The sequence below is a fragment of the Centruroides vittatus genome, unplaced genomic scaffold (genome assembly GCF_030686945.1).
Source record: "Centruroides vittatus isolate TY-2023 unplaced genomic scaffold, ASM3068694v2 contig_301, whole genome shotgun sequence".
Lineage (NCBI taxonomy): Eukaryota > Metazoa > Arthropoda > Arachnida > Scorpiones > Buthidae > Centruroides > Centruroides vittatus.
This window is the reverse complement of record NW_027121927.1, coordinates 2,619,903-2,641,611: the sequence shown is the minus strand read 5'-3', so window position 1 is coordinate 2,641,611 and position 21,709 is coordinate 2,619,903. Positions and strand designations below refer to the sequence as shown.

The 21,709-nt window shown below is 32.1% G+C and overlaps 1 protein-coding gene and 1 long non-coding RNA gene across 6 annotated transcripts in view; one reads left to right on the top strand and one right to left on the bottom strand.

The window, feature by feature from the left end:
* fmt (phosphatase 6 regulatory subunit 1-like protein fmt) overlaps positions 1 to 13,316 on the top strand; it is a 116,996-nt gene extending 103,680 nt beyond the window's left edge. For 4 of the 5 annotated variants that reach the window (XM_067267394.1, XM_067267393.1, XM_067267396.1 and 1 more), the window contains 7 exons: positions 577 to 713; positions 2,457 to 2,610; positions 6,029 to 6,108; positions 6,940 to 7,042; positions 7,188 to 7,268; positions 9,129 to 9,311; positions 12,526 to 13,316. In XM_067267394.1, coding sequence (XP_067123495.1) covers positions 577 to 713; positions 2,457 to 2,610; positions 6,029 to 6,108; positions 6,940 to 7,042; positions 7,188 to 7,268; positions 9,129 to 9,311; positions 12,526 to 12,577 — 790 coding nt within the window. In that variant the 3' untranslated portion in view covers positions 12,578 to 13,316. The remainder of the gene's footprint in view (positions 1 to 576; positions 714 to 2,456; positions 2,611 to 6,028; positions 6,109 to 6,939; positions 7,043 to 7,187; positions 7,269 to 9,128; positions 9,312 to 12,525) is intronic. The other variant, XM_067267395.1, reaches the window with a different exon arrangement.
* The window catches only part of LOC136972783 (uncharacterized), a 240,388-nt gene that overhangs the window by 196,242 nt on the left and 22,437 nt on the right, over positions 1 to 21,709 (bottom strand). The gene's annotated exons all lie outside the window — the stretch shown is intronic.

The following is a 21,709-nucleotide window of genomic DNA, read 5'->3' as shown; positions in this document are numbered from 1 at the left end:
AATTATATCTGCTGAATATGGTTTATAAATGGTAAAATTGATCACATGAGATGGGAAATAAATGCAGGAGGTTGAAAACATAAACAATTAGAATTACATTAACCTAATTATATCTTTGTTACATCACTTAACAAAACTAATTTTACCATAGGCTATGTCATTTTGCTTGACATCACAATTTCCAAGAACCTATTGACAACGTTAAAGACGTGCTGTATCCTAGATCAAAAGTTTTACATATTAGTTAACAGTCCAGATCATCTAAAAATTGTGCAATAAAGATTTTTCAATTGTAATTATATTGAAAACTTACTCTAGAAGACTTGTCCTCCAGATATCTTAAATATTAATTTTGAAATATTGTAAGATAAACAACTGCATGATTAAGTTGACTTAATTAAATAGTATAATATGACAATATTGGAAAGTGCATATTCTTATCACTAATATGTACATTCTCTGAAATAGCATTTATTATTGAAAAGCTTAATATTTAAAAGATTATTTAGTTGCTTTTAAAAATAAAGCATTGGCTAATATTTAAGTTGTAAGTAATATCTATTTAATAATTTTTAGATCAGCTGAGAATAGTGATGAGAATAGTAGTGGATCTGAAGATGATGAGCATAAAACTTCATCTGCAGCTAAAACAACAACAAATATATCACAACTACCAGCAGAAGAAGTAAAAATGGATGTTGATCAGCAAGAAAGTATGTATTTTTTTTTTTTTTAATACAAACTGTAAATTATTATAAATACAATCTGAAAATATGATGGATAAGTATATGGGAGAGAACTTTTTTCTCAATGACATTTCCATTGCTAGATAGTATCTGATTTTCAGATTGTGTAATGTCACACATTAAGATATTTGTTGAATGTTTTATTGGTTTTATCTTGAATCCATATTTCAGCATTTTAATATAGAAATCTTGTTGTATATTAATTAGAATATTGTTTACTACTGGGTTGATGCAAAAGTTTGTCCTGTTTTTGGCACTAAATGGCATTGCATTGCAAAACCAGTGTTATCTGCTTCATACATGCGAATTTTCTATGTTGTTTGATAGAAGGAATTTCAATGAATACTTGGAAAAAAATTGTTACTTGGTTGTGTTTTTAAAATTTTGCTAAGCATTAAAAATGGCAGAAAATAACAAGCATTTTCAATATATTATGCTTTTTTTATTTTCGAAAAGGCAAGAATGCTTTGCAGACACAAAAGAAGATATATACTGTGTACGGTGAGGGTGTTGCTGATGATTCCACGTGCCATAAGTAGTTCAGAAATTTTCTTGAAAACAATTTTAATCTTATTGATGCACCACATTCTGGACGACTGGCCAAGGCTAATGGCAGTGAAATATTGGTGTTAATTGAAAGTGATCAGCATAGAACAACTCGAGATTGAAGAAATTCTTGGAATCATCTAGTCAACAGTGTCAAGGCAGTTATGTCAACTTGGAATGGTTATCAAGGCCAAGGTATGAGTGCCACATGAGCTAATGGAGAAAAATTTGATAGACTGAATTTCTGCTTGTGATTCATTATTGAAGTGCAACAAAATTGATCCATTTTTAAAGCAGATGTTTACATATGATGAAAAATAGATTGTGTAATAATATTAAGTGTAAGAGATCATAGTGTAAGTGTGGAGATGACCCTTCAACCAGTGCAAAAGCCAGTTTATATTTGAATAAGGTTATGCTATGCATTTGGTGGGACTGGAATGGAATCATTATGAGCTGTTACCTGAAAACCAGACCATAATTCAGAGAAATACTGTTTACAACCAGAAGCAGTCTGAATGAGCCAACAGAAAGGGCATTGTATTTCAAGACAATGCTAGACATGTTCTTTGGTTACCCAATACAAACTTTTACAACTTGACTGGGATGTTTTGGTCTATCCGTTGTACTCTCCCAACCTTGCACCCTCCAACTACCATTTATTTAGATCACTTTAAAGTAGCTTAGATGGTAAAATCTTGGAAGACTTGAAAAATCACCTGGATCAGTTCTTTAGCCAAAAACTTCAATTTCTATGAGTGCAAGATTATGTTGCTATTGGAGAGATGGAGAATGGTCATCAAATAGAATAGCACATACTATAGTGATTTGAATATAATTTTTAGTAAAAAAATTTTTCTTTAATTTTTGTCCAAAAAATGAAATGAACTTTTGCTTTTGCATCAACTCAATACAAAGTATAGCTTGTACATGGATGATTTAGTGCAGTTAATTATTTTCAATGACACATTTGTTGGAAATGCAGTTAGATATGTTTTGATATTGTTGTAGCAAGTCATATATTGTCTTAGAGACATCACCAAATTTGATGTATAGAAATAAAATAAAAATAGATTTTACATTGTATTTATTTTCAAATAATAGTATTATTAAGAATACAAAATAGTTAACTCATTAATCAATATTGATTTTTAATTATTATAGTGTGGACAGCAAGTTTTGATAGTGTTCCAATGGAAGTTGCTCCTGCCTCAACTTCTTCAAATCCATGGGAAACACCAAATCCTTCAATTTCAACTGAAGATCAAGGAGGATGGGCTGACTTCAGTGATTTTGATGCATTTGGAAGTGTAGAATGGTCAGTAAATATTTGTAATTTGACAAACTCAATAGTCACACATGTAATTACACACATTACAATATTTACACACAAAACAGTAATGAAGTAATAGTTACTTTAGAGTGGCTTAATTACCATTTTCTCCTTCTATTTTTTTTTTTTTTTTTTAAATTAGTATGCATATAAAAATAAGAATTGTTCAAGTGAAATTTTTTAACTTGTTTTAACAGTTAATAGATTCAATCAAAAAATATTTTGAACAAAAATGAGTTTTTTTTTTATTTGAAATATGACTATTTAATAATTTCTAGCAATCTTTGTGTGGATAGGAAATTTCTTATAAATTAAATGAATTATTAAACTTATTTGACAATATCTGATGGCATTCTTAGAAAAAACTTCAGTTCAGTACATTAATCATAGTACATGAATTCAAATCAATTTGCTACTTAATTTTAACAACATTATTTACACAGATGTGTTAGGTAATAGAGAGGTTGAGGCACAAGTACAAATGTTAAACTTGTACGGCAAGCAGAAGTACACGTTTGATGTTTTAAGTCCAAGTAAAAGACCTTGCGGTGCTTGTTCACAACATCACATGACTCAGTGAATGTCGTGCATTGACTCACATGAAATTTGTTGAAAAAATGGCAGATACATTTAACAGTGAGGGTTACCAGCAAAGGTAAATAAACAAATTAAACTGTTTAAAAGTATTTATAGGATGTTTAATAACACTAAATAATTATTTTTAATTAGCGTTGTCTCCTACTGTATGATCCGACAATAGTACTACCTTGTGATTTCGGGGGGTGCCGAATAAGTCGAAACCCCACTCGATTGACACCAATATGTGAGATTGGTATAACCGATATGTAAGAACGGGGGGAGGTCAGAGGAGGACGTATCTCTCATTTCCGCCTCACTTGTCAAGGATGGCTGTTTCGTTGCTTAGCGTTACGCGAGTGGATAGGAGGTGAGACAGATGGGGTCGACGATAAGGCGAAGCGATATTTGAGGCAAAGAGGAGACCATTTAACAATAAAAACAAGATTTATTACGATATAACAATGGACACAAATACAAAATCTGACTAATTTCCCTAAGTCGCGTAGGGGTCGAGAGAGAGAGCTTACAATTTGGTTTCATACCTCATTAGTTCATCAGTTGCTCATTAGTTCGTCTTCTTTCTTAGGTTTAACACTGGATATCCACGAAGAGAGGATTATTATCCGAAATAGGCACAGTTTTATAATATCGCGACTGAGCGCGGAGACGTTCGGAGAAGGTCCGAGTCGGTGATGACGAGCGACAGCGTTTGTCCAGCAGATGATATGCGACTCCCCCGAGGGGGTGGAAGGAGTGGCTTTTATAAGTTTTTGCCTGGGAAATCGGTCACGTGATCGTAAGCGGATGACGATTTGTGTTATAGGTGTTCCCGGGATTCAAAATACATGACGAATTCGGACGCTAAGTGTAAACTAAGGTTGCAAGACGATCTAGGCCTGGTTTTAGAACAAAGGAGTGTTGACAGTTAGATGGCCGGGGACGCATATTTTCTCGTCCAGGGCCGTTTTTCGACAGGATGTTTATATTAGGGGAAAATTCCTAAAACGAATTATTACAAAAAGTGATTCTGATAAAATCCAGATCTCACAACCTCATACTTTTGTCGAGGGAAGTAGTGGCTTATATAAATTTGAAAGCAGCTCAGAAAATTAATTTTTAGAAAATTTACAAACATATTACGCTGTTTATGGTAGAAGATACCATAAAAGAACAAAGCTACCTTAAGATAAGCTATTATGAAGACAAATATATGTAAATTCTATAGGCACTTCACATCGCTTTGCTAAAGAATTGAATAATTAAATGATTTCTGGATTATAATCGTCTTTCTTTACAATATTATTTGTGAATGCTTAAATAATCATTATTTTTATAAAATAGGTCATAATTTTAATCCCAAACACAAAAAAATGAAGTTTAAGCCGATTGTCTACTTGCCATTCTAGATGTAGCAAATGCCATTATCGATCGTATATAATTGCCAGATGGTGGCACTCTTCTGTCTGCCGTTCACGTTTTCAGCTGAATACATGCACCTCAACCTCTCTAATTTCTAGAATATGTACATGAAGTTATATAAAACAATTATCTGAAAAAGGACCAGAAAAAATTTTTTTTTTTGCATGAATAAAGCCATGATACATTTAAATTGTTGGTTATAGTGCCTCAGGATATTTAGAGACAAGATGCTCAACATCATGCATATCTGACAAACATAGTTATGACATCATATCTCTTGTGGTAATTGTGAAAGATCTTTGTAATGTAATTTTTGATGAAATTACCACAATATGCATGTGATTGTGTCACAATGAAGAAAAATTGTATGCTATTGCATGCTTAAGGCAGAGATTTTCTATAGTGGATTTTTGGGGGCTTATGATAAGCAGAAAAATTTTTTGACTGAAGGATATTATGGAACCACAGCTAAGTAAGTCAATTTGATGAAAAAGTCTTTGAAAAAATAGTTGATATAGAAAATAACCTCTTATATGGATCATGGATTAATAGTCATAATACTTAGTCAATCTACAGTTTCACTCTTAATTAATGTCTAAAGTGATTCATAATTCTAAAGAATAGATACTGACAATAGAAATCATTTTTGTAATACTATTATGAAGAAGTAACCATAAAACTAATTTTATGTTTTCAAATATGTCCTGGACTGGCAAAAATTAATAGTTTTAATATCTTTGATTCTATTGAAAATTGTAAATTTAAAATGTCATATTGAATGAATATGAATCAATTTTTTAAAGATAAAATTTAATTTAGAAAATTAAATCATTTGCTATTTTGGCACGACTTTTTCAGTGCTCAGATTACAAAGTTGCAGTGCCATCTATTGAGATTTAATTTAAAAATAATTTTTATTATAAAATGACAAAAGATTTTTTTCAGTAGGAATGAGTTTTTGAAGAAATTATAAATGTAGTTAGAGTAAAACTTTCATGAAGTCTGATCTTACTTGAGATGACACACAACCCCCTTCTATCCCATTCCTTGACCTTTACCAAAATTTAATAGTATCAACACCCCATATAAAGAAATAAACCTCTTAAGTTTCAAAATTTTTGGTTTATTGAGTTTTTTTAGATATAATGCAAAATACACATACACACAAATTTTGTTTTTTCTTTTTTACATATTTGGTTCCTAGAATATTAAAATATCGAGAATACAAAACCAAGGGTATCAAAATTTTACCAATTAACATACTTTCTTTATCTTATATTCTGTAACAGCTAGGAAAGTAATAGCATGATTTTAATTTAAATTATGTTATTTCTAATAATTTTTAAAAAAAAATTATCTCCTATTTTGTTGTCTTTAAATTTTGATTGGTTGAAATTATTTTTAGTAGTCCCAACCAATTTTCTCCATGTGTTGTAATGGAAACGTCATATAGTACCACCGCCAGTGAAAAATGTGAAAAATATGGTAAGAAATTTTCATTAAATTAAACAAACTGTCTGCTTTCTTTTTTGTTTAATGTATTTCTGATTATAATAAATAAAACTCAAATTCTATTTTATTTTTTGCTGTTGTTTATGTTCATATGTATGTGCAATAGTAATTGTAAAGGTTTAGCAAATAACAGAAAGTAAGTTTTCTTAATTTTTAAAAATAAGAATATGTTAAATTATGTAGCTATGTATAAATTGAAATTATGTAGAAGTATTTAACATAATTTTTAAAATTCTAGATATTTGTAATTTTAGATCTATTTGCAACTATGAGCAGAAATTAAACCATATAGCATTTTTAGATAAACAATCATGAATGAGTTTATTTAAGCAAATAATGACTTACAAAAATATTTTTAGATGAAGTTATCCATCAGAGATTCTGTTTGATGAATTTTCTCAGGCTTGCGAAAATAGTTGTAGGAACCCTTTTAAAGTTTTTTAATTAAATTTTCATTCAGAAATTATTTTGTATAAGATTACTTAAGTTTATGCTACAAGTTTCTTTTAATGATAGACCATGTTAATTGAAGGATTGACATTAAAAGATATGTGCAACAAAAGCATGCTCTTCAGAAATTTAACGTTTGTGTTCCATTTTGTAGCTTGTACAATAAGTAAGATACATGTATCAAATTTTGTCTGTAAGGTTCTCATGCCAGCAATTAGCCAGCCATTAACACAACCCATAGTTTGAGAAATGCTATTGTAGTGTGTGCACACATACACACTATATATATTTTTAGAATACACTAAGTCTTAGTATATATTTTAATACTAATTATAATTTGAATTTGTTTTACAGAAATTTCTTCAGAAGCTTCAGAAGCTTCAGCAGATATAGATCTTCAACTTACAAATACCTCTTCGTTAACAGAAACTACTAAAAGATCGTCATATAATACAAAGTAAGTTTATTCAAATATAGTAATTATTAAAATCATGTAAATTGTTAATAATATATTATTGAATAAAATCATAAATTGTATATTTAATTTTTTTAAAACTTACAACAAAGTCCATATAATAATGAATAATGATAAACATTTCAAGAAAACAAGTTGGTGAATCAAACAGTCAAGAAGAAGAAAACATTTCATTGAATGAAAATTCAGGAACTGGAAGTAGATCTGTGTAAGTGAATGCTTATTTTTTCCTCATTGTTCATACATTATAATACAGTATAACCTCTGAATAGTGGACACCATTCAGACCGAGAAGTTTGTCTGCTATTTGTAGGTACCGTACATGCAAGCAAGCCACATTGTATTTTAATCTGGTAATTATAAAATGTAGAATACAGTGTAGGATTACGAAAACATCAAATTTGCATTATACTTTTTGATTATTTTTGCATTTTTATGTAGAATAAATAATATACTGTACATATATTCAATTATATATCTTTTCAACTGTAAAAATCACATTTTAATTGAATTCTAATTAGCAAACAGATTATATAGAATATTTAAATTAAATGGAACATAAAAATTGCAACAAAATGAATGGGTTCTATGATCCCGCAGGGTCGGGATTCTTTTTGTCGGGTCGAGTGGAGGAGGTGAGAGGGATTGTCAGTAAGGCAGAGGCAATAAACAAGTAAATGGCACCATGTAACAATGAAACAAAGATGTAATCATTTGTTTGTTATCTAATAAAATGTCTAACATCGAGAATCTATCGACTTTGTTCTGTAGCTTTCTAATACCTGTAGGGGGACCGAGAGAGAGTTTACATTAATTGTTATCATACCTCTTTGATGATTCCATGGAGGTTCGATTTCGTCCTTGCTTAATTATTCGCACAAAGTTATAAAAATCACAACTAAGACATGGATTGCTCTTAATAAAATGGGGCTCAGAGATACAGCCTTTCAGTAGACTCCCCTGAAAGTTCCTGGATGTTGTTGGGCTGGTGGTTGATGAGAGAGACCCCTGAAGGGGGGAAGAAATGGGCTTTTATAGATTTGTCCCAGGAATCTACGTCATGTGACTAATTGTTATGGGAGGTATAGGTTATTGTAGTAAATGTGGAGGTTAAAGGTGTCCCTGGGACCAAAATAAAGTAATGAAATCAGACATTAATTGTAAACTTTAAGTCTTGCAGTATGAGAATGAGGTGATGATGGGTGAATGTAAACATTCACCCATCCAGGCCCTCATTCATGTTTACATTCAAAAAGGAGGGTTGTATATTTTACAGGAAGTTTTTTTTGCGAATTCTTTAAGCAATAGGAGGGGGAAACAATCAGGAAAAAATATCTATAAAAATTCTGGATCTCACATTATTATCTTGTAACATTTCAAATTGGTACTGAGAATTTAAAAATTTGTGAATTTAATTGTCACATTATTTTGGAAAATATAGCATTAGTAAGTAGTTAATGGAGGTAAAAGCTTTAGTGATTTACAGATAATACAAATTATAATTCAAAATGAAAGAAAACATGTAAAAAATTGAATATTTGAAATGTGTTTCACCTCATCAGTTTCTCTGAATATTTAATTGCTTGTGATTTAGGTCGTCTAATGGAAATATAAGATAAGTTATAGAAAGGAATGGAATGGTCTATCTCATACTTTAACAGAACTCTGCAGATTTTAAAAGTCACAACAAAATATTTTGTTTTTGTTATCAATAAGAACAATATCATATTATTTATCATAGTTTCTTGGTTCTTTATATTTTCTGTATGTTGTTTTATTTTGATATTTATAATAGTTCTCCAGAACAACTACTTAAAGTTCTATATTTTGTCTCACTCATTTAACTAAAGACTAAAACTATTTCTGTACAGAATGATATTTTTGTGGACAGTTGAGCTTTTTATTAGATTTTAAAGATTAAATTATTCAATTTACATTTTTTAATGTAGCTTTTAACATTTAAGCCATAATAGTTTATATGTTATGCTTGTCTTAATTTTTAATTGTAAATGTTATGTTTTATGGAATTTCTTGAAATTAAGTGTGTAACATTCTTTATAAAATTCAGTTTTTTAGCTAACACAAGATTAATGGAAGATGAGAAAACATCGGGTACGAATAGTTTTACTCAAGAAAACAGGCCTGCTGCTGCTGCTGCTCCTCCTCCTCCTGCTGCTCCTGCTCCTACTTCATGTAATGAAAACAAAGTAAAAGTTGACAGTGTAACAAATTGCCCTCAAAATGAAGAAAAGTAAGTTTATTATAATAGTATTTTATTCTTGTCCTTTACATATGTTTGTAATTTATTTTTTTTTTTTTATTCTTTAAAAATTAATTTTGCATTTTATAATAAATTAATCATCCAAATAAAGCATTTAAACATTTTACAGGTAAAATTTATATAGTTATTGATACTTCACTGCCAAAGCATATACCTAAGGTAGGCAGGGAAGCAGTAAGCATCATCAAACATGCTGCTTGACCCTCATTACACCTCAAGTTTACTTTATTGCTTTCTTTCTATCTTTAAGAACTGTGTGTGAAGTATAAAATATCATTTATTCCACTTAATAATAAAAATCAGATATTTTAAAATATTTAATGTGCTGAAATTGGTTTAAAAAATTCTTATCTTTCCAAGTCAATTATAATAATGTGCTTAATAATCCTTAGCTGTACCATTTCACATTGTTTTTGCAGTGTTATCATAGTATTTCAATTAGCAGTATACAAAAATTGTCATAATGGGTTTATTGTGACAATGTTACATACATTTAGATATGTTATATGTTACTGTACATTTAGATATGTCCAAGAGAGAGAGATGATTTATCTGAAATATCTTAAGTATTTATTTTTACCATTTTGGCTTTTGTTATCTTAGTTGAACTAATTGATTAAAAAAATTAAATCATTTTCAAAGTAGTATTAAAAATGTATTTTCACATTCAAAAACTGATTGACTTATGTATAATACAGTAGTGCCTCATGCTTTGAATTTAATTCATTCCACAAGGTTGTTTGAAGTCCAAATTGATTTTCAGTATTAGAAATAATGGAAACTTAATTAGTTAATTCATTCTCAGACCCTAAACAATACCCGTTTTAAATTTAAACAGCAAATACACATAATTTAAGGGAAAAATAACAATTAAATGGCCTAAATAATAAATTAAAACATGGAAATAATAAATAAAATACATAAATACTGTGTAATAAAATTTTACTGTACCTTAGTAAAGGTCACTATGTAACTGCTTGACTTTCTTACAAATAAAATTTTCTCAGAGTAGATATCTCCAGCCAAGTTGCTTCTCATTTATCCACACTAGGAGTTTTTTCATCTTAATATGAACTCTCCAACAGGTTAAGAATGGTGCATGCCTTTGACTTTGACATCTTAAACATGGTATCAGACATCCACTATACATGCCACTTTTGTTATTTGTGATAAGTTCCTTTTTTATATGCATCATACAACCTTTTTCTTTTAAGAAAAAGGATGTACGAGGCATGAAAGCAACGAAGCTTTCATGCTCTTCTTAGATGCCATGGCTAACAGGTAGTCCTTGTGCAATTTAAAAAATCTATAACTTTATTAGTATTTCTGATATAAAAAATCTGTAAAAAGTATTAGAAAGCTTAACATACCTAGCTTTAAGTAAAATTATGTAGTAAATGTTTTTAGAGATTGGAGGATGTGGGCAATTTTCTTGGCCTCCACTCATTCACCAGACTTGACTTGATCAGATTTTTTTTATGGGGACATATGAAAACAATAGTATTTGCAACCAAACCTTGGTTGTTAGAAGACTTGAAAGCTAAAATAACTAATGTGATTTCTGGAATTACTGTAAATCAGTTGGAAAATGTATTTAGAGAACTACAAAATCGTATTACGATTTGTATTACTAATGATGGTGGACATGTGGAAACTTAATAAAATACATAAAACAATAAAAAAAAAAATAGATTGTCTTATTTCCAATACATTCTACATTATTAGTATTTGTGATAGAGAAATTAAGTTATAAATTTTTACATTGCACATGGACTTTATGGACCCTCTAATAAATAAATATATATATATATATATATATATATATATCAGGTTGTAAAGGTAGAATTTAGACATTTTGGTTTTTTCTAAAAAGAATTGGAAAAAATGTTTAAGTGTTTTAGAACATTCAATATGGATATATAATTAGAGTAACCAAAAGTCATTTTATCATATATTTTATTGGAAATAGGTGCATGAGCAATGTTTGATAATACGAAACTTTCAAAAGAATACATTTGCATGCTCTTACTCTACCACTTCAAAAACAGCCACAACACAATAAAGGTTCGATCTCATCTGAAAAGTTTGTGTTCATGAGTGAACAATGGTCAACTAACAACTGCAAATGTCAAAGGGGCAATAGTTTGGAAGAATTAGGTGATCTGCATTTGTTTGATGGAGCTGCCATCCAAGATCAAAGAACTTTGTCAAAAAATCGACCAAGACAAGTCAAATACCACCAAGACAAATCACCAACACACAGAAGTAAGATGGCCTTGCATGAGCTGGGCAGTTTGGCTGGGAGGTTCTGCTTTGTCCATCTTACAGACCAGACTTATCAACTTTTGATTCACTAATACAAGGTGTGTTACCATTTCAAAACTTGGAGGTATTTCATCTTTATTTAGTTGATACTAAACTAGTCAACTAAATAAAGATGAAATACCTTCAAGTGTTGAAATGGTAACACACCTTGTGTTAGTGAAACAAAGAAATTAGGACAACACAGTTCCAGAAGATTAAAATCTGATTACCTATTTCATGCCCTGCAAAACCATATTGCCAATATACTCTTCAATGTCAGTACTTGATGCTTGAGACTTTCTTCATAGAAAAACATCAGTAATTCCATGCTCCTGAGATTGGCGGTTTTCAACAAAGTGGCAAGATGTGATTGATGCTGATGGTGATTACTTCGAGGCTGAACTGTTGGAAAAAATGTTTGTGTTTTAGAACATTCAATATGGATATATAATTAGAGTAACCAAAAGTCATCTTTGTCGAGAGTAATCTTTGTCGAGTTAATTGTCAGAATAATTTTTTGAAAATGTCTAAATTTTATCTGTGTAATTTGTTATAACCAAATACATCGAAAATAAAGCGACAAAAAATACCGAAAAGAAGACTAAAGTAACTTAAGGGCTTTCACAGCGAGTGATGACTCGGGCGCACAACAGATTGTTTGTTTATGCAGTGAGTGCAGTGTTTTTTTTTCCACTGTCCGCGCAGTTCTATAGTAGAAACATCGTTCGAAGTACGAGGTACCAGTGGTATTCAGTTTCTACATTATTTTAACTTTTTTAATGTTAAACGTGAGTTTAGTGTAAATAAATGAAAACATTTAAATATTACTGTTCTCAAAGTCTATAATTGCAGATTAAAGTTTTCTTTTCTTTTTTGTTAGATGTAAAAGCGAACAGCATTCATCGGATGTAGTTCAGAATGGACCCGTTTGAAATTTCTGTAATTAACAAAAATTCTTGGGAATGTGGTGCAAAATGGCAACATCGTGTGATTTGTGTTGAATTTTATTGACACGAAACTGACTGCGTCGTAATCGTGGAGCCTTCTCATCTTCCTCACGCAATATTCACGAAATAAGAACGTAGAAATTGAAATAATGCAGTCGGTAGATCGTTTACCAGAACTGTTCCCTGGATATTTGAGTGAAAAGGACAAAATTAAGGAGAAGAAAACAAAAAACAAAAAATTTAGTGTAACTACGAAAATAGAAGTTTTCCTGTTCACTCCAGTTGTCATTGTTAGCCAAGTGTTGGAATCGTGGACAGAGAGAGATATGACTAAATATGTTTGTCAATCTCAGCACAAAAAGACTACTATTAAAGAAAAATATATATAAATATTATATATATATATATATATGCACATATAAAGAAGTGCTATTTCTCCGATATACAGATCGTCACCCAATTAAACTCTGTTACTTAAAATGAAATGCAGCATATTCTCTTCAACGCATAGGCTGCTTTATTTTCTTGAATCGAAAACTTTTGTCGTTTGAGAGAATACCGGACGAACCATTGACGGTAGATTTACGGACGATTTTGATGCAGAAAAGTATTTTGCACTACGTCCGTCGGATTTCTCGTCCGTATTATTTGGGTTGTAGATGTCATGAGTGAAATGCTCTTTCAAAATGTACATGAATGATTATTAAATGAAATATAAATAGTATTTCTATTTGTTTCACGTATTTTGTTCATCGATTTTTAATTTCTTTAATCTACATCGAGTAACGCGACCCGCAATACACCAAAAAAACTCGTTTCTAGTGTTTTTCTTATATCACAAGTTTTATTTCGAAAATTGCGACGTTTCTTCGAATTAATTGCGTGATTTTGGACCTTTTTCAGTTGATTATTTTGGTTCAAACGTTGCTTTTTGGAGGAGTTTTTTCCCTCGTGACAACTAACTTATCTAAAGTGTAACTAGAAAATCTGTTATAAAATGTTTATCAAAAATTTAATGTATAAATTGCTTAAAGGGAGACAAGTTTCTTTATAATTTAATCGCAATTAAGTTTTGTTATCGAAATCTCAGCTGGCCTTATTTTTCAAAGGATCTAAAACTTGAAAACCGTCCATGTCGGAGAGATTTTTAAAAATGCACCAAAAACGACTTAATGTCTTTGTGACTTATCACAAAATATAATTGGTCCAGGAATGTTGCCGGAAGTGATTTAATCGGATGAAGTTGTAGGGTATAATTTTCTGTTTTAATTAATAGTAGTCGAATCCCAAAACTATATCGAGATCATTGTTTTCCTTTCATTTTTATATTATGAAGTGTAAATTAACTACTGTTCTGCTGACATATTTAGTAAATTACTATTTCGATAAAGTGATTCAAAAAGTAAGAATGAAATTTCAGTCTGAATTAGGTACCGTACATATGATAAGAGTTTTTCTTTTGTTCCTAACGCTTCGTCGATATTTTTTTGTAAATTATGTAATAAAAAGTTCGATGTAAACATAATCAAATTATCTATTAATTTTGTCGTTTATCTGAATCGAAATAAGTTTTCCTAATCATTTTATACCTAAAAGTTTTTGTACAGTCAAGTTTCATATTTCTAAATAAAACATCTAATAGTTTTCCAATTTCATGTCATATTCTTTACTTGCTTTGACAAAACTAAAATTACGAAAATGATTTCTAAAAATGGTCCATCTTTTTATAATCTTCCGCATTTCGTTTTCCTAAATTTGTCGATATTCCACTTTTTTTTAATTTCAAGAAACAAATGAAATTGTATTTAATTAATAATGGAACAGAGTGCTGCTATTTGCTATGTAATACGCGAATAATTTCAATAGAACTTATACAATTAGTGAACAGAACAATGACTTACCAGTATTAACGATAGTAAAATTAATTCTAATTTGTCGAAGCCTAATTGATGCGCACATTCTTTACTACAAAATTATGACGGACGAAGACTCAAACAATACTTTCTAACATTTAGAATATTCTCAATTAAACTCTATTAAAAAGTTTATCTACCTTATTAAGCTGTTCTTCCGATTTCGGTTCTATCAAAAATTTTCTCGAAAAAATCCTAACCGGGATTCAAAATGTTCCTGTTTGGGGAAACGGACTGCATGACAAAGCTGTAGTAGTAGTAATTTGTGTTTAGCGAAAATTATTCTGAATAACGGCGATTTTTATTACGTAAGTATCTTATATATTTACATAAGTTTATAAAAATTTACGCGCAAATAAGGAAAAATTATAACTCACTTCTGTTTAAATTCTTGAAATGTGGTGCCAAAGAACAGATGGTTTCTTTTGATACAAAAAATACAAGTCTTATATTCTAATAAAGAAGAAGACTTCTTTCGGATATCTCAAATTTAGAGAATTGGTTCTCTCACGTTGGTGAAAACATTGGAATAAATTTTTGTAATACATCTTATCGCGCCAATGAATTCATGGGAATATTCAACGTGTCTGGTGACTAGTTCGTGTTACTACCCACATGGTAGTAGCAATATGAATGTAGTAGTCACGCTCAGTGAGATCATTCTCTGAATTGAACATTTTGGGACCAGAAAAAATTACACCCTGGCCTCTTTCTAAGGAGAGAGTTACATTGAAATAATTTTGGCTGAGTTTGAGAATTCCTTCTCCTCTATCTTTAATTACATACTCCTATATGGTATTTTTCATTTCGTCCTGCGGGCACTTAGGGTCTTTTTCAAGCCTATCGTGGGTTTGGCCAGCGCCACCATGAAGGAGTCAGATGGTAAGTGACGGATCTTGATATATCCGTTTCAGACCACCTGTAAAAAAAGTTTGATTTTTGACCGCCTAGGATCACATATGGCACTGACCTTTTCTAAGAAAAGTCCTGTTTCGAGATGTGTACTTACAAGGAGACTACGGATTTTGATCTTCGGTGTGGAGGTGGTACAGCGTGTGAATGTACTACCTATAAAATACTAAAGTGCAATACTCAGATGTAATCGAGAAAAATGAACTTAAAGTTTTCTATAGCACTTTATATACTTTCACGTTTACGTTCACGAAAGTTACACGTACTTTCGCTCGAGCGTGCTGTGGCGTGAGTGGTAACGCTCCTGACTCGTGCGCTTGCATGCTCGGTTTCAATTCTCTTGTTGTGTATACTTTTTTTTTATTCATAAATACTTTAATGTATTTATTTATTTTAATTTAATTTCTACAGTTTCAAGTCTAATATTTTTACTTTGAAAACCCACCTTTTTCAAGTTGAGAGAGAACTGCCGGGTTTGAACCGTTTCCCAACCTTTTTTGTGCTATGCCCCACTTAAGCCTTTCTAAAATTCTTATGCCCCCCAACATATACGTTGAACTCTTTTGAAAGGTATCTCGTTGTGTTCGTTGAAGTTTTTCTTGCACTTAATTGCCACACTGTTTTATTGTAACCACGATAAAACCCAATCCTTTCATCAAAGTCTTTTGCACTTTCCAGTCATTGCCAAACGTAACCTGGAACACCACAACTCACGTCTGCCCACCTCGAGGTCTGGGCAAAGAATGTCTTTTCTCCTTTTTCACCGGCCTCAGGGTCTTGTTCATCTCTTTGTTCTCAGTGGTTCCCAGAATTGTTAATCCCACCCCAAGGGAAAAGGGTTATAAAAGGAAGTTCTAGAAGGAAAGGGAAACAAAGAACAAATAAAATTAAAACAAACTTAATATTTACAATAAATATGGCATACAGCGGCTATACGGTTAACTTAAACTGGTTAATGTTACCTTAGGATCCAAAATGGCGATCAGGGAAATTTTTCCCTACTTCGGAGACTGCGACGGGGAAAAAATTTTTCCCTAGAGTCGCGACATCGACGACGTGGGGAATTTTTCCCCGTTCGGTTTCTACCCTGCGTTCGACGTTGCCGAGTATCCTGTAACCTCGAAACGGAGACGGTAGTGTGTAAATTTGCGACGGTAGAGGAAGCCTTTTCGTGACGTCGTGCAAGAGTAAAATCGGCGGGAAATTCGTAGGTGTGTTACGAACGAATATGCAAAGCATGATCTGCGACGTGATTTCTGGGCAATTTTATGCAAATCGACTAGTTTCCAGTTGGAATCGTTTACTGCTGTGTTGCGACGAATTGTGTATTGGATTAATTGCTGTGTTTTTTTTTTTTTTTGTAACGATATTTCATTCGCACACAAATTGCTATCGTTGAATATTTATTATTATTATTATTTCCTCTAGTTTTAGTAAGTACTGTTATTTCTTTTATAACAATTTAATCCTAAAAGTTAGAGAACCAAGTAATCAGAAATTAAGGAAAAAGCGTGTTTTTTCCCTATCCTTACCTCCCCTCGTTTAGTTTATTGCCAATTGTTCGATAATGACTAGTTTTGCCGATTTGAGTTGCAACGACGAATTTTGGTCGAGATGCACTTCCCGTGATTTTTACAAGTTGATGGAAGACGACTTTTCGGAGCTAGGTTTGCCTCCCCGTATCGATTACGCATCGAATTTTGCTGTAAAATTAGGCATACAGCCGACCGAGTCCGTTTGCATTCATTGCGATAAAGATAAGAATTGCTTCATATGTCAGGTGAACGACAGATCAGAAAACACTGTGAATCGGATCGTTTATAAATACGTGAATTCCGGCAGTACGATAATAACGGACGAATGGAAAGGATATATGCATATTGACGACATAGGAGTAGTGGTCGAACATAGAACTGTCAACGATTCGAAAAATTTCTGCAGAGAAATTCAAGATGGCGGCCGGAACCGCGGCCATCTTGAATGGAGGAAAAAATTTTCCCCGTCGCAGTCTCCAACGTAGGGAAAATTTTTCCCCGTCGCAGTCTCCGAAGTAGGGAAAAATTTCCCTGGTCGCCATTTTGGATCCTAAGGCAACATTAACCCTTAAACTCTGGATGAGTTCATTTTCGAATTGCCCCCCTTAACAATAAATTGCCCTCTGTGGGGCGTGGGCCCCACGTTGGGAAACACTGGTCTAGTCTTTTTTTCACTCACTCTTTTAACTCTTTGTTGACCAATATCCACGCCCCCTTGTTTACTCTTATGTTTGGGTTATAAGTCGATACAATCTGCACATTAAGCCAGGAACACACGTGCGTAAAATTGTGTGGCAGAAAACTGAATCAGAAATCAGCTTTCAGTTCAGCTTTTATGCCAGAACACACATACGTAAAAATTCTGGCCGAGTAGGAAACACCACTGCCACCAACAGTGCTAATTTTATTAACTTTTTCCTCTAATTTAGGCTATCTATCCCTTTGTACCTTCCATTTTTTTCTCCACTTCCTCTGCTATAATATAGAAAATTTAAATTAATAGACTTATATTCCGAATTCAAGTAAAGAACGTGTAATCTAAATACTAAGCCTATAAATCAAGTCTACTAGACCTACCTGTTGTTTGAAATTTTGCACCTATAGCCATCCATAAACGTTGTTTAAATATAGTGGCTTTATACATGACACTGATGTGATCGAATGGATTCGATAAACTTCTCTATTTCATTTATTTTTTGTTTTTTCGAGACCGTCACAATTGTAGGGTTAACCCTCGTTGCCGCCATTGTTAGAATAAAAAGCACGAGTCTACTTTGACGTCACAGAAAAGACTTCTCTTTATTGGAGGAATTTTGGCGTAAAAAGTAGAGACATGCTCTACTCTATTTTCAGTTCTGTTTCAGCCAAAATTTCAGAAGAATTTTTACGCTTTCTGTTTTACGCTAGATTTTACGCATGTGTGTTTCCGGCCTAAGTTTGTAAAACGACCTAGGGCAATACTGGTCAGTAAGGTCAGTCAGGAATATTAATTTAAAAAATTCACCAAAAATCAAATTATCATTATATTCGTATGAAAGAAAATCACGTACATTTATTAATATCTTTAGTTTTAAAGATATTTTTTAATACATTTTATTAGAGAAATTAATAAGAAAAAATATATATACAGTGTATATATCTGAACTGACATCTAAACTTGATAATTTTAATTTATTGAAGCAATATTATATAATTACATATTGTCAGATGTACATGATCCTGAGTGGTATTTATGGTAAAAACAATCAAAACAAAAATTCTGTCTACAGCAAGAACAAGAAATAAATGCTTTTTTATAATTGCAAGGTATTTGTAAACGGTCTGATGAGAAACACACTTCATTTACATTTGTAAAAAACTTTCTTATATCACAGAGTCCACTGGCATATTAAGCATATTTTATCATGTCGCAAAATATTGCTGCTGATAATTGATGATGGATAATCGAATGTATTTTCAGGCAACCCTCGAGAATGAATTTCATAATTTTTGTCCAGTAGTTCAGCGTTATTTTGTAATCGTTTAATGAATTTTTTATTTGTCTATAAAAATAGACATCACATGGTTGAAGTAACGGAGTACATTTTGGTGGTATAATTTTAATTGCATTTTTGGTGGCATTTTTTCGTCATCTTAGAATACTTCTTCATACAATTCTGTTTTTGTTTGTCCTGTCAATGAGTAAAAGAAATTTATTCTTCTGAACATTTGGCATCAAGCATTTTGTCAGAAAATTAGTATAGAGATCAGTGGTCAGTTTTCCTGAATTTGATGATGTGACTGTAACATTTGTATATTTTTTTATATACAGTCAAACCTGTTTTTATGCGGGGGATAGGGACCGCATAAAAGAAAATGCATAAAAAAAATCGCGCGAAACTTCACGAGTGGCTATAAAAAATAGTTTTCGCAACACAATTTAAAAATTTTTTTTTATGCGGTGAATAGGGACAGCATTAAAAAAGTCTCACGTAGAAAATAACTCGAAACCGTACGAAATAACTAGGAATTGCTTTTTTAACTCCTTGGGCCTTTTTCTGCAACACCTAATGGGGAAAAAATCCTCTAAGAATTTTAATTTTTATATTAATTAATTATTTCCACTTAAATATGAATCTAACATTAAAAAGTTAAAAATAATCGTTAAATAATGATTTTATTTGATAAATATAACTGCAGGAAGTGTTATTTCATTTAACAAGGCGTGAAATTTCACACCTGCAGTCTAAAGCTGGAGGGGAGCTAACTTACCGCATCTGTTCAAATATAACATAATATGGTTTTTATGCTATTAAAATAAGAGGGGACCGAAATAAACGTATGAGAAAAAAATTTTACTGAATAAAAAATGAAAAAACCTGCTGATATCATAGAAAACAACCAATAGAGTTTTTAAAAATTTTACAGGAGTCAATTATGTTCCAATTTGATTGAAATTTTCATATACCGCGCACAAAAAAAATCGCACAGAAAAAGACCGCACAAAAACAGGTTTGACTGTATATTCTTCCACGTTTCTCTTTATTCTTGGCCCAAAATTACCTGTGGGCTCTTGTAAACAAATATAAACATATGGTAATAATTTTCCGAATAATGTTATAAATGGGCGTAGCCAGGAAGGGGCATGGGTGAGCACGGCCTTCAGTTAACCTGGTGCCCCTCCCCAGAAAATTACAGTCTCTATAGGCCCCATAACAAAACCCTGGCTACGCCAATGATGATATACCGTATTGTGCTGTGTGTGTGTGTGTGAAACCTTGTTCATGTCTTATGTTCTTACGAACACTGTTTTACTTCCTTTTTCCGTTAATGTTCTATTGAAATTTGATCGGTATTGACATTCTGAAAATGTAACAAAATTATGATCAGTCTTAACTCTTTGATTGAATGTAATAATGGAATATAAAGTACTTGATTTATAGTTAAAAGTTTTATTTACCTGTTTGATCTGTATTGATGATGAAGTCACTATCAAAATTTGATATCAATCGTTTTGTTTGAATACGAAACGTTTCTGTAGAGGCCAGGATTTCTTCCATGGTACAGAGTTCGAGTTTCCGATTTTCGGAGATCGATTTTTTGCCCCCAAACATCCTATGATATTTTCCAATATCTAGTGTCGTTCGAAGGAAAATTATTTTCTTAGGTAGCGTGCCAAATTTCGAGGGTGCCAGTACCGGTCAATGTCAAATGCCTCTTGTGGCATCACTAGTGTACCTCAAAGAACGCGACAGGGTTGTTGTAAATTTTAAACGTTTCTCACCATAGCTATGAAAATCTAAATATGTTAAACTTAATACTAAGTAGATTGTCCGTCATTTGTTTTCTAACTAATTTGTTTTAGGAACAGGGTCCACGGAAATATCCAAAATTCTTTCCCCGGTGTAAAGATGTAAGATCGACTATAATCTAATAATCTTAATCATACGCTATCGTTATTTTTTGCCCGAGAAACGCTGGGCTCATCTGCTACTATGCATATATTTTGACTTTTAAATTGTTTTTAAAGGGTATTTTTACTTTTTATTGAAATCAAAGTGAAATCTATTGTCCAACGACATTTTTTATTGTATTTGAAATAAATAATTATTACGGTTAATATACAGGTAAAACATCGTTATAGCAAACACTGAAGTAATAAAATTCCAGTAATAAAAAAGGTGGTTGTCAGCAGCCATGTGTCTTTTCCGACAAGGCGTACTTAAATTTGAGGCAGAACGCTACCTCTGCACCGTGCCTTCCAAGTTCAGGCATGTGTCTCTCTTAGTTGCATCCGGCCGCAACACTCTGACGAAAAATTTCATCGAGACACTGCAGCACAGATCACCAAGCCTCCCCACCACGACAAGGTGGAGACACGACGGGGAGGAGTACCCCCTGCCTTGTTTGCATTATTCCAATCTGACCCACTGCCCGACCCCGGGAGTGCGACATGCGGCACTGCGGCCCACGGGAGAGAGGCAGAAAGGAGATAACCCCGGGGGCACCACGAGGAGGTCAAGGCTCGGAGGATTTGGGTTTCTTCCCCCATTTAGTCCGGAGAGACGCGAATTTCGTCTGTCCGCATTAAATGAAGTCAAACAAATAAGACGCCCGATTGTCATATTACATTCTTATTATTTGTATTGTCGATTGTTTATTGTTTCGTCAATCAGTATATTGATATTTTCACAGAAATTTTTGCAATTTATAAACCAAATTCTTCACAATTATATTAATGTATAATTAATGAATTAAATTATTGCTGACGATTTGTA